This window comes from Nematolebias whitei, chromosome 11 (assembly GCF_014905685.2).
Source record: "Nematolebias whitei isolate Nwh7 chromosome 11, NemWhi1, whole genome shotgun sequence".
Classification (NCBI taxonomy): Eukaryota; Metazoa; Chordata; class Actinopteri; order Cyprinodontiformes; family Rivulidae; genus Nematolebias; species Nematolebias whitei.
In genome coordinates this window covers 42,373,646-42,388,193 of record NC_056508.1, presented here as the reverse complement: position 1 = coordinate 42,388,193, position 14,548 = coordinate 42,373,646, and the positions used below count along the sequence as shown (strand labels likewise).

Genomic DNA, 14,548 nt, shown 5'->3' with positions numbered 1-14,548 from the left:
TTGGAGCTATGACAAGACGGAGGTTTTTCCCGAGGTCGGCCTGTTAGCTTAGCTCGTACCTTAGCTTCTCAGCTTAGCTGCTTTTAACGATCCAAAAACGCAATTTTGGACGGTTAAAATGGATTTTAAAGAGAAAGGGAGGGGTCAGTGAAGAGCACCGGAGTGGAGCCTTTTGTCATCCAGTGTCTTCAGTAAAAAGAGAGACACAAAGAAACGATCAAGTCGATAAATGAAAATGAGGTAGATAATTTTCATTTATCATGCAAATTATTGATGTATTTTTTATCGTGACATGCCTAGTTCCAGACTTTTTACCCAATTTAGATACCAGATTTGGACCTTTAAATACAATGCTAGAAAACTCCTGTTTTATTAGTTATTCTTGTTGCGTTATTTAATGACTATCCATAAGAAAATGTGCACACCGTGCAGAATATATGCAACATATATCTCCTTGTCATCAGTCAAGGGGTTTAACCAACATTTACTGTTTCACTATGAACAACAATTTTTGTCAAAATGTATTTAAATTTTTTTTAACCTTATAGTGATTTCACATGGACATTCCACATTTTAATAAATGTTGCTCGTGGACTCTCACGGTGGGTGTTTACCACCAATGAGGAATACACAAGGTTTTATTTTGCCAGGAAAAAATAATGAGGCAACAGAAATGTCAGCCACAACTCTGCAATGTTTAGTACCATTAACTTATTATGAAACTCATATCTTCATCTCCAGATGGGTGCAGCCTCAGTGGAAATGCTGCTAACAAGCTAAACTAATAAGCAGATCCGAAGCCCTCGGTGCAGCATATTGAGCAGATAGCTTTTCACAGGATGAAAGCGGTAAACTTTGACTTGGTGTACATAAGACTCAGGAGTTTCATGCATTTTCATAAGAAAGTGCAACACAGCAGAAAAGTGAAGTTTTAATATGGTACTTTGGGGAGGGAAGAGAACTTGAGTTCTGATCAAAACACCAGAATATCTCCATCTTGTCAGGATCACACAAATGTGCATTATGTCGTCAGTGTGGGTGTATATGTTAAAATATATTTTCATAAGAACGTGCGTGTATGTGAGTGCAGCTGTGTGAGTCAGGTTGTGGGGACCTAATTTTGTTTACGCATTCATACTGAAGGGGGGACGATAAATCCTAGGAGTGTAAATCACTAAATTTCATTCCAAAGACATGATTTAAGGTTAGTACAAGGGTAATGGAAATGGTTAGAGTAGGTCTCCAGGAAATAAATGCAAGTTAATGTAATGTCCTCTCAAGTGATGGAAGCACAACAGTGTGCAGGTGTGCGTGCCTTCTTATACAAGTTTTCAACCTCTCTGTTTGGGCCCGGAATAAAAGTACTGCCATTGGCTTGATTTGGAATAAAGCGGTGCATGCGTATTTAGTGTGCAGATATTTCCAGAGTACTACACAGAGGCCTCGTTGACAGCCCGTCAAGCAACCTGTCAAACTTGGAGGAGCATTATTATCTCTTTCTGTGTGCTCCGTTTCCACAAGCTTTAAAATATGCTCCATTATGACAGGAGTGTGTGTGAAAGTCAGAAGACGGCAAGACCGCCTGTGAGAAAGAGCAAAAAAGAGAAAAGAGGAATTAGTTGGATTATTAAAAGGTGCAGGGAACTAACAAAAGTATGCCTCCGTGTTACATGTATAGTGATTTTTTGTTTGTTTGTATCATTGACAGGTTTGAGAACGAAGCCAGGTATGCTTCTATCTGATAAATAATTCAACAAGAAGACGTCTATACTGCTAGAGTCTGGTATCCTCAGTTTGAATCCTTGGATACTGAATGAAACCAAAGTATTTTTATAGAATTGTTCAGTGATTTCTGGGCATCAAGAACATTCTGAGCAGTCAAGCACATGTGGGCTTTATGTTGCTTCTGAAACAGTCTGCAAACACACAGAGCCCTGAGATAGATACATGCCTATACTGTCCATGCGGACCTGAATACACAGTATCTATGCAAATACCATCGCACTCTATCACACACACAGACACTTGTGCACACAGAGAGGTCTGTCTGCAAACATCCTGAGCTCAACAGTAAACACAGCTTGTGCCACCCGTATGCCAGCCTGCCAGCCTTCAACTCACTCTCCGAACCCAACCTGTTACTAATGAGATGAACACAAATAGCCACTCATACGACACCGGGACCTGTGTGCAAGTCTGTCCCAGATATAAGAAATCATCTCATCCACTAAAACATTTAGTCTGAACACTTGAAATTTCAACTACAATAAATTACTTTGTGATTGAATGCCTAATGTGTGTTGTTGTTTTTTTTCAGTCTTTAACTAAAGAAATAAAAAATAAAATAGAGTACTAATTTATGAACAAATTAATCACACCTCTTTATATCACCATGCTAGAGTGCCTTAGAGCAGTGGTTCTCAAACTGGGGTCCCCGGACCCCTGGGGGTCCGCAAGCTGGTGCTTGGTAGTCCACAAAAATAAATATATATACACATACACAGTACATTCAGTGATTCTTTATTGTCATTCGCACCCCATGTGGTACATATGGTGAAACAAAATTATGTACACACAGTCTCAGTAACATCCAACAATAAAATATAAAAGAAAAACAGTAATAAGATCCAAGATATGATTTAAGACTATGAACTAAGAAAAACATCAGCTAAAATACACTAAGCACTAATAGCATAAAAACAATAAACACAATAAATAAAAGTGCATATATTTTTTTGTTTGTTTGTTTTACAAGCACCTAGATGTTTAACAACCCATTAACTACACTAAAATGCAGGAAATCACATCTACTTTATTCAAAAATTTCTGGAGGAGGACACCCAGACCCCTGCCTGCTATTTGTGTTCCGGTATCGATCAATTTACAAATTAAGTCCCGTTACTTTTTTATTACTACCGTATTTTTCGGCCTATATGTCGCAGGTTTTTGCATAATTTGCATGCCCTGCAACTTATACGCTGAAGCGACTTATTTATGGATTTTTTCCCTGTTTTTATAAACCAATTTTGGGCTGAGATATGACCATTATCATTAATTCTGACTGAAAATAATGAACACTAACATTTTCAGCTGCTAGACGGCACTCGAGTAGTATGCAGTGTTTCCCCTAACATTATACAAGCGGGATGCCCCTCCCCATCAACAGAACTGATCACCCTGCCTACTGTAGATAAAAGTGGCTATTAATGACACAATCGGCTTGCCATAGCCTGCCACCTTTGTCTAGCTCACCTGGAGCAACCGTCAAATCAGCTTTGCTGCGTCGCCCCAGCAAAATGTAGCTAACTTGACCATTGAAGTGCATTTATTAAAGAAAAGTTAAATAGAGACCCACCTTTAACATAAAGTCGAGCAAACAATTGTTTTTAGGTGGTTATCTTGTTAAATTTCAAAGAAATGCACAGCAAGTCCTCCCGTGCATGCTCCTACTTCCGCGTATCAGCTTTTGAAATGCAGCTGATTTGACCGTCAAAGTGCATTTATTAAGGAAAAGTTGAACTGAGACAACTTTGATTTAATTTTGAGCAAACATAATTGTTTTAAATTGTTAATCTAGTTAAATTATTGTTAAAGTCCTCCCATTCACGTTCCCCCAGCAGCCAATCGATTTTTGGCACAACACCGGTCCACATTTCCGTGTTGTCAGCTGTGATGCGTAACAAACGCGACGCGTCAGAGGCGACGCATAATAGATGTGACGTATACAGCCAAGCGACATATTTATGTATTTTTCCACTTTATTAGACATTTTTGGACAGATGCGACTTATAGAGTGGTGTGACGTGTACGGCAGAAAATACGGTATAGCTGTTCAGTTTTATGTGAAACGTTTTATGTAATAATTTGAATTAGTAGCAATACATTTATGCTCATTATGTGAATAGGTAAAGTTTTAAAGGGGTTTTGATACTGTTCATTTTCTCAAAGCTGTAATTTTTGGAAGTTGAAATTAAAATTTTTGTTAATTAAGTGTGTCTTGACTGAAAAACACCCCATGTTTAAAAGTATAGAAATTGTATTAACCCTATTAAAGAACAGGTCTTAAATATTCATGTTACACAAATATTTCCACTGCATTAAAGAGACAAACTCAATAAAATGATTTAATAAACATGAGGGTTATGAGAGGGTCCCTGAAACTTGTCCTCCCCTGTAAGGGGTCCCTGAACCCAAAAAGTTTGAGAAGTCCTGCCTTAGAGCAAACAGTTTCCAATAATGTTGAATATATATGCTTGGATACAGTATATGGATGTGTAAACGGCTACATGTGTAAAAAAAAAAGTCTTAAACAGAGAATAACTGCAACTGTGTAAGGTAAAAAGAAGTTAGTGCAGTCTGTTCACAATTTCCCATCAGCAGAGCACCGAACAGGGCAGGATTGGACATGCCCAGTTTCCAAAATCCTAAACTTCGGATTTAGCCAAATAGAAAAAAAACCTTTTGCTTGAGTCAGTGATTCCAACCACTTATTTTAGTCCTTCACAACTTCGCCACACATTGCACACATACACACAGTTTTATAAAATGGTGGAAAGTTTACTCAGAACTTTGCTTTGGATTTTTTCTATTAATCTACTAGTAGCAATTATTAATAAATAAATAAAATACACCAACCAAATGCATTATATTTGCTGAAAAATAGAATGAAAAGCTGACAAAATGACTGGCTATGAAGCCGTCAGGGCATAGCAAGGGCGTCAGAAGCATCCGTAATGTGGGGGGGTGGGGGGGGACACAATGATATGTGTGTGTGCACATGCATGTGCGCGCACGTAAAAAAAAGGTGTTCACTACAAAAAAGCAGCATTTCACCTAGATTTCCTTTAATCCCACACATTTAAAGCATGTTTCTCACCAAGTTTGTGTAAATTCAGCTGTGGGTTTAAAGACGTTTTAACTTTAATACACTTTAATACAGAGCATCAGGTCGGCACTATTTGTCTTTATAGAGAAATAAAAAGCATCACCACTGGACTTTTTTACTTGTGTTCAACACTACTCATCTAAATGATGTTTCTCATGAAGCTTGAGGACAATAAGGTGTGGGGTTTTAAAACATTTCAACTTTAATGCACCTGGACACACAGCGTCTCTTACACCTGCAGCATCACAGTTACTGCTCAGCTAAGATGCTACAGACGTAGCGCTCCACTTCTCTCCTCCTAACATGAATATACATTTATGATCAATCCCCCCAGTCAACAACTGCCCGCACACAGCTCGCTAAACTGGCAAGCGAGTAACACAGAGGTGTCTCCATCTCCTCCACCTGTGCGCGTTTTCTGCCGAGGCAGGAGGCGGCGCACAAAAACACTGCAGGTGTTACACCATATTCGGTGACCACCGTATATTGTGACCGTGGCAACAGGCTACTGTGTTTAGAGTTGGAGGTAACCAGGAAAACCTGGAGTGGAGTTTTAGTGGTTTGAGTATTCTCCTATTAGTCAAGTGGAATGGATTTGTTCACGAAGAAAGAGAAACTGCGCCGCCTGAACTAATGTTTCATAGCAAAAGTGGGGGGGTCCAAATGAACGATTTTTTTATGTGGGGGGGACTTGTCCCCTTCACATATAATGGTTACGATGCCTACGGGGCATAGGCTCTCATCGTGACACTCCAGAGTTATTGCTACCTCATGTGGCTCAATCTACTCCATCCACCATCTGTGCAGGGCAGGCTTGAATTCGTCATGGTAAACACAATGCTTAGATTTTATACATAATGTCCTTTAAAGGTCTTCTCCATTTGAGAAATAGAGGACAGCTTCCCCCCAGAGAGCCTGTGGTAAAGGTTCTCTCCACGGTGCCTGGTGAGACAGTGACTTAACTTGAAGCCACACCTTTTCTACCTGGCAAATGTCAAATAGTTGAAAGGAAATAGAAAGTCTTGTAAAGGCTCTCCAGAGATGCTCTGATTGGTTTCAATCTTTGCTGCTTGTTGAATCATAGTGGATAGACCCAAGGGAGAGCTTTATTTTATACAAGCTTTACTTGGAACCCCATTATGCTGAACATGTTGTCTCGATATTACCTCACATACGTTTTATTTTATATAACATTTTCTGTTGTTTCAATTTACGTACACAATACAAAGTGCATTTGAGGGAGGTCCCCTGAAGGTGAGGACCAGTTGGAATTTAAAAAATGCATTTTATCACAGACATGCTGCCCAAAATAAATCTGTACAAGTCCTCTAGATTCACTTTCCAAGCATGCACGTATGCGTTTATGACCAAAAATAAATGCTTTCAGGTTTGCTTTAATTTGACTCAACTTTTCCTTATGTTTGCATGGACGTTTGTATCTATCCACCTTACTCCTAGCTCCCATGCTGCCTTGTGTGAATTATGGACGCAACTTCCGGCGCGAACCAGAACCGGCGTTTGTTTATGTGCGAACAGTACGAGCTGAAGTAGTTTCTCCAAGCCCTGTGGATTTAATTTAAACATGTAGTAACACCTTCTGTCAGAGCTCAGACAGGACAATATAAATCACACCGCTGCCTAGTGAGGATGAGGGAAGGTAGGACGAGGTGAAGAAGTGGCTGCAGATTACATCTACTAGCATATTTAGCTACTTAACTGACTCAGTTCTTCCAACGAAGAAGCAATGAACAACTTGAAAAGCTCGGAGGCGTATTAGTATCTGCACAGTAATAAAGGTCCATCGCATTTTGTTAAAAGAGGTGGGACACAATCAAACAAATACTATAAAGCTGTGTCCTCCATACACTTGAAATCATATCTGATATTCTTCTCACACTGATTTCAATCCTTCTGAAGAACCAGCGTCTCTTCTACGGTGGTTTATTGTAGCCCAGACACAAAGTAGGATGCAGGTTTTCCTCCGTCGGCCGTTTGTCAACAAAGTGAAATTAACACATACAGAGTTTTGGATTTTCTCTTCAAATTCACAATTTTCAGCCACATTCTTCTTAATTCCTCATCTGTAGGTAGGAGGTGGAAACTATACCGCTTTTCACAGGAACACTCTTTTTGTTTTGGGTCTGTGTTCAGAACCCTATTGTTGTAGCCACTGATTTAGTTTGGTCTGGTTGTTCCTGCAGCCGCGAACACAACAGGTACCTGAACTCAGCACGGTTATTTTAGTAAACTTTATGGTTGTTAAATAAACGTGAACAAAACAAAACAGCGTTTTATCTGCTAAACTGAATGCAAATTACTTTCAAATAAACCGTGGTCCACTACCATAGTTAACCAATGCTTACTGCTACTTCTAGTGTCTAAGATGTTGTACCCATAATCATTTATACAGTAGAGTCCCCAGGAATAAGGTGGATAGCTTAGCACTGAGCACAACAACTCTAGGACTGAAAGTGTGAGTGTGTGGGTCTGTGTAAATGCTGTACCCTTTTCTCCAGCTGTACAAGCTGCTCCTTGTAGAAGGCATCCAGAGCTTTTAGCTGCGAGTCTTTCTTCAGTAGCTGCTGAGCCTATAAGCAAGCACACACACACACACACACACACAAAGAGCAGTTGATTAAACTAACAGTAAAGATCATGTGATTAACTTGAATTCGACTATCAGAGAAAACGTTACGAAATGAAATAATGTTCAGTGTTTCCCGTGCTTACTTCCACAGTGGGATTGATAGCACCAATAAAAAAGAGCAAATGAGATGATGGATGGAGAGATGATAATTGTCAAAGACATTCTGTTTTCCTCTCAACATTCTGCTCAGAGCATCCCACATTAATTTCACACACCTACCCAGCATACTGGAATCAGTTCATAAATTAAAATCTGAGACCTCTTCCTGTGTTTGAGAAAGCCTCCTGGATGGGATGTGACACATCTTCAACTACAGAATAGAAGTCCAGTTGGTTTTGTTGTTGTTGTTGTTTTTTATCTTTTGGGAATGCTGCAGAAAAGGCAGAGTTTAATTCTAGAAAAGGTAAGAAAAGAGATGTGGACAAACTACAAAGGCGAAGCAGGAAATTAGTTGTAGACCAGTCAGAATCAAGCAAGACTGAAAGAGTAGTTTTGATAAGATCACTTTTCACACATCGTTCTGGTATTTTGCACAACATTGTTATAGTTTTTTTTACTAATAATGTTTATCAGTGTTGATGTTTTATTTCCATGACACTAATACCCCTAAAAGTAACTATTTTGCATTTTCTAGTTGATTTTTAGCATCAGCTGCTTCGCAAAAGTAGTGTTTAACAAATCAAATGTATTAACTCAGCTGACTGATCTTTGCCAAGAAATGATTTGATAAGAGTTTTAAAAAAAAGCTCTGCAGAGCAGTGGAGCTTTACCAACGTCCCTGCTTTAAATGAGTTAGTGGTGTTAACTTTAATTTGAATGCCGGCTTAACGTCGATATTTATTTTTCAAATGCCAGAATTCTTAACTGTTAAGCGTTTCAAATTATTCTGACATTCTGATTATTTCAAGGTCTGCATTGAATAGATATATGTTCAATACACACGTTAGATTTTGAACAACTGTACTACACATTTAGTGAAAAATGCATGTTGTACAAACAAAGAGAATGCACCACATATATAAAGTCATCCTTTAAAACGCAAACTTTCACTTTTCAACTTCTTTCGTCTATGAATCTATACCTAACAGTTATATTCCCCTGTGTATATAAAGTATTGCACACTATGTTTGTACTAAAATACTCCTACAATGAATAATGAGAACATGGTTGCATGATGGTGAAAGAATGCTAAAACATGCAAGCGTGTATCTGTTGCAGGGAAAGGAAGAAAAATATGTGTGGGGTGAGAAAGACCAAAACGATGAGCACAACGTGCAACAAAGGAAGATCCATAACTTGGGTTATTTTTGGGGGGGCAAATGGACTTAAAAAAATAAACTTTTTTTTTAAAGTAATACACAAAGACACTTCTGAAAATTGAACTGTAGATGTTGTTAGACGAACAAAAATGGTGGGAAAAAGTTTCAACAGAAAACGGCAAGGTCAAACAAAAAAAGTGCATAAAAGTAATGAAAAGGATGACGATGCGACGAGATGCAAGGAGGACGGGATCTGCAGTTAAAAAAGGTGAAAAGAGTAGAAAAACAAGAAAAAGAAAAAGCAGTTGAGTGACTTAACTTAGCCTCATTCTAATTATCATTAAGGGGATTTTTACCTCAATGAAACTTCAAATGAGACATTTTAATTTTATTTTAAACCAGTTACACCAATAGAAATCATTAGAAATGCCTCAAATAGGCATAAACAAAAATGGTTTTATTTTTGTTTTATTTTCAAAGATCTTGTACAAAAAAATAGAAAGTTCCTGGAGAAACTTTGGGACTGCCCCATCGCAGCCATTTAAATTTTTTGATTTGACAAGTTGGAGTTCACCCTCATCTACCACCAAACCAAATCTCAGCTCAATATAGGAAAATAAAATCAGTGACAGTTTGTTTTTCTTTTAAGCTATGGTGACTATCTTGGATTTTTTATTTGGATTCAGTTTGTGATGGGGAATGTTCTCAGCTATTACCACACCAAATTCCAGCTCTGTACGTGTAAAAATAGTTGAGTTAAAGCCATTTTAATTTAGCTTTAGTGGCCATCTTGATTTATTTTTTTTTATTCAGTATTTATGGGGCATTGCCCTCACCTCAGCTCCCAAATTTTAGCTTAACATCTCTAAAAATGGCTGATTTATAGTTTGTTTCAATGAGAAAAATGGTGTCTTTGTTTGCAAATTACATCGCCATGGTAACTCGAAATACCAATAAAAGTAATAACACGCATCCTGGTGTTCGTTTTTATATAAAATTTGTCCCCCATTGCAGTTTGGGGCACATTAAAGTTGACTCTTTCCAGGTGGATACTAATAATAATAGGCAGCAGTTCCCAACAAAAACAATGGCAACTGGATACAAAGCAAAAAACTGGAAATCAGCAAAAAAGACGGAAAGGCTAAAAGAGCAGAACTTTAAGAGGCTGCAATGAAGCTTACCATCACTTCTATCTCATCTGCAGACTAGACACGTTTGATGAAAGAGAAAGAGCACGGGGGCACAGAGGGGCGGAGCAAGAGAAGGAAAGAAGGATGTGAGAGCAAAGGTTTTCAGAATTTCAATTATAAATATAAAGTTAGACATATCAAAAAAGACTATTGGAAACAAATATAATTACGTCCTTGTACATTCACATATTTAAAAAAAAATGTAAAACAAAAGACAAAAAGCTTTTTAAGTTTATTATAATTTCCTGTAATCTAAAGAAATATTTATCTAGGACCAATGATGTAAAAGCCAAGCTTGACAATCCAACCACACCATCTCCAACTACTTTTACTGATAATAGAGATATCACAAAATAGAAAACAATTTTAATAAACCAGTGAAAGCTTAATTTTACTATGTGTTGCATGATAGTTGCTGTTGATTTAGAAACAAAATGGTTATAGTTTGTCCACATCGACTAAGGTAAAAGAGCAAGAGTTTTTAACAATTCTCTCAAATCATGTGGGAGACTGATTAGTGGTGTCCCGATACCGATACCAGTATCATATCAGGCCCCATAACAGACTCAAATACTCATACTTGTACTGGTAAAAACACCCCAATACTCCAAATCTATATTATTGTTTTGGTTGACGATGTCATTTTATTTTCCACTTCACAAGAAAAAAAATACAGAAAATGTTTGTAGTTTGGAGAAATGTTAAGATAAACACAGATGTTAGGACAGCAGTCTGATTGCTGCGTTCTCAATAAAAAATATATGTTTCTAAAGTTAGTGTGTAGTGTTTAAGTACTAACTCATTAACTACTTGGCATCAGTACTCAATATTGGCAAGTACCCAAAATGAAGTACTCAAACTTGTTCTGAAAAAATAAAAATAAAAGAATTAGTACACCCGTGGTATTAATGCTTTTTTAAAGTACATAAAACAAAGTAGGGATGCACAATATTATTGGCATGGTATCGGTATTGGCCGATATTAGCAATAAAATTAAATATTGGACATCGGCCATTCCATCAAAATAACTCACTGATAAACAGTAAAAGGTGCTGTTTATATACGACAACCGGCACAACATTATGACATCACGCGCGCCGTTGAGTTTAGTTTTGTGAAAATGTACACATTTGTACTGTTCGAGTGTTGTCATTGTGTTACAGAGAGTAAATGTGATGAATAGATTTGACATTAAACATAAACCAAGTTGACGTGTTGCATCATTTTCAGCCCCCTTTGTGGCATTTGCATTTAGTAGCAGGCCAAATTGATAAAAACCATGCAGAAAAATGTTTTGTTTGTTTGTTTTTTGTACCGGTAGTATTTTAATTCCACAGCAGAGACAGCTATGTAGTCTCTGTAAGTAGGTCTAGGGGAAAAAAAATATTGGAATTTGTATCGGTTATCGGCCAAATAAGTTTTAATATATCGGCATATCGGATATCAGCCAAAAATCCAATATTGTGCATCCCTAAAACAAAGTGACACAAATTGCAGCAAATATACTGTGTAAAGGGAAACTGAGTGCATGCAACAGGCTTGCTGCTTGACCAGTTTAAAAAAAAAAAAAGTTGAACAAACAAAGCTGCTAAGATTAATGGCTACACACTTGAATGTATTTTCAGCCAATGAACACAATAATAAAGATGTTGTGTTTTGTACATCAGACTGTTGTTTTTAAGTTAAACTTCTTCCATAAAAAGACAGATTTAGGAGGGGGGGGGGCGTTGTTTTGTTTTTGTTTGGCAAAACTTCTAATTTATAGTTTGGATTTTAAATGTGCCGTTGTATATCAAGCACTGATTGTGAAAAGATGCAATTAAATTGATTGCACATCAACTTTCTGTATTGTCTAATGTTTGTAATATTCATAATTACACCTGAAATTTGTAGCACTTGTTTCGTTAATTAGAAAGAATAAAATTAAATAAAGCATGTACCTTTTAAGATACAGAAAAACAAAAAGTGAAATTTATTTTCCTTTTAAAAAAAATCAAACTACATTTTTAGCAGACTGTGCTAAACCTAAGGTATCAGCTTACATGAACATTATATAATTATAAGTCAACTAAGTGTTCACTTTGTTATTAGATACAAAATGGGTGTTCAAAAGTCTTTATGCAGAAAAAATAACTTCACACTTTTTTTATTTTTACTGACAGGCTGTCACTATCTAAAAAACCCTCATGTACTAAACGCTGCACATCTGGTACTCAGCAAATTAATGCCAATCAATATTTATAAAGCACTACTGTTGTGGTCTTTCAGAGCACAAAAGCACTAAAAGGCAGCAGCTCTGAGCAACTGAGGTGAAGAGTGTCTACACGCACAGATGCACACACAAACAGAAGGAGAGGAAGATTCATCATAATTATCAGAGCAATGCCAAATCAAATCAGAGCCAATCGCTTGTGCTTCATAAACAGGCCTTAAACGAGGGTAGACAAAGTGTGAGAGGGTCCCTGATGTGAGAAAAACTGCCTCTGTTTGGTAAAAAGACCATGCTGCTGCAATTTAATGCAGGGGAGAAAAAAAATAATCAGGACTGTGGTTGCTTTTTGTTAATTATATATGTCAGACAAGTATCCGTTTGTGGGGATTAAGCAGGAAAATGAAGAAATTTAATTAAAAAAAATGTTTTCCTTCCTATCGGTGTCTCTCTGTGTTGGTCCAGTTTTAATTTGCAGTCACAGAAGAAACTGCAAGTGAATCAGATGACTCCTCTGGTGTCCCTCCAGGGACCTGTGAGTCTCTGGTAGATAACAGCCAGCCAGGCGTGACTTTACACACAACACATCACACCACAAAAGCACACCAAGACACAAGTGGATGAGAACTAAAGCCTACCTGCTCAACGTTAGCCTGACTATGTGACGATACCTGGTATTGTCCATTCAATACGTTAGTATTTTCTGATTGAAGCAATGTTCATCAAAATGCACTTTGGCATAAAGATGCTCGTATTGCACAGCCCCTTTTTCTTTCCATTATAGAACACTTTCATTTGACACAAAAAAGATGTCAATTAACTCACTAATGATCAATTTAAACATAAAAATGTACAACTCCAAGTTCTGTTCTAGAGAATTGAACTGTTGCTAACTGGCTTTGGAAATGACGATACTCTATAAAAGCATTACTCTGTAAAACAAGCAAATATTGTACAATGCATGTCATCCTAGTAAGAACAAAAAGACAATTAAAACTATATAAGAAGAATGGAAGTGACTGACACTTTATTTAAATTTGTTGAACAAAAGAGACTTTTTAAATCCCATGCAGGATCTTGGCAAGATATTGATTTTAAATTGAGAAAAAGAAAAAGACAAGGATGTCATTATTTACACGCCTAAAAGATGAGGAAAAACTGATTATAGTTTGGCAATTAGCCTGACCAAAGACTGTCTCTTTCTCCATAGCCCTCGCTCTATGACTGACAAAAATCACCAAACTATCCCATCCATCCATCCATGTCCAGCAATCACTGTGCGAGGGGCGGGGTACACCCTGGACGGGTCGCAAGTTTAAAACACTGCTAAGAAATTAATAAAGGCAAAAAAAAGTTGTTTTCTACTAAAATCGGGTGAAAGAAAGAGCAGACTTTTACGGTATTGTAAATCTACTGCAACAGTCGTCTCGTGCTGCAGGTTTTGAGATGAAGCTGTGGAGACAACAGATGGTGGTTGGTGGAGCCGTTAGTCACGTTTGCCGGGTGGACGTCACAACTATAGAGGGCCAGATACCAGATCCAGTACAGAAAAAGCACTAGACGAGACACTCTGTAAATTACTGTTAACTGCCCAACATATCCTCAATCACATGGGCATGCAACACTTATATTTTGGATTGCACATACAGCGAGGGACAGACTCATTAATATACACCAAGCACTCCCAATCTTTCCCTGTGGGCAGTTTGTGTGCAGTGTTGCCATCTGATAGCAGAAGCAGGCTGTTCTTCTGTTGCATCGTTCTCCCCCCACCCTCTCTATTTACTCCATTGCGTTTATTTAACACATAGCTCCCGGCGAGGCAGTAAATTAACACTCAATAATAATCTGACTGATAATTAGAGCCAGGAAACTACACAGAAGACTGAGTGGGATAAAATGGGCTACTGGTCCTTCTTCTCATCCTATTCCTTCTTTTCTCCATCCAGAGTTGTTGTTTTCACTCTGACTGCTACTGCTTCATCAGTGGTAGTACTTCGGACTCTGATGAAAACATTCAAATTCTTAGGTGGCTATCATCGTACACCAATCACAAAATCAACTGCTCTCAAAGTCTGGTTTGTTTACATCTTCATCCCTGGTAAATATGCCAATTCTCTGTATTTTTGAGAGATCCATGATTTACAAACCTACTGCCGATAGCTAAAACTAAAACCGTACTGCTGTTTGCCTTCCTTTTCTCCTTTTCAGGTCGCCTCACCTCACTATCTGACATTGCAGTTGTAGAAAACGAGCTTTTGTGAACACAGTCACCCTAATGGCTTTACATGCAAACCCATGTCAGCTCCTGCAGATTACAATTACTGATACAACAGCGAGCTTATCTGTACCTCAACT

At 37.8% G+C, this 14,548-nt stretch overlaps 1 protein-coding gene across 1 annotated transcript in view; it reads right to left on the bottom strand.

Moving 5' to 3' along the window:
- The window catches only part of chchd6a (coiled-coil-helix-coiled-coil-helix domain containing 6a), a 73,820-nt gene that overhangs the window by 43,655 nt on the left and 15,617 nt on the right, over positions 1 to 14,548 (bottom strand). The window contains exon 5 of the mRNA XM_037684386.1: positions 7,390 to 7,473. Coding sequence (XP_037540314.1) covers positions 7,390 to 7,473 — 84 coding nt within the window. The remainder of the gene's footprint in view (positions 1 to 7,389; positions 7,474 to 14,548) is intronic.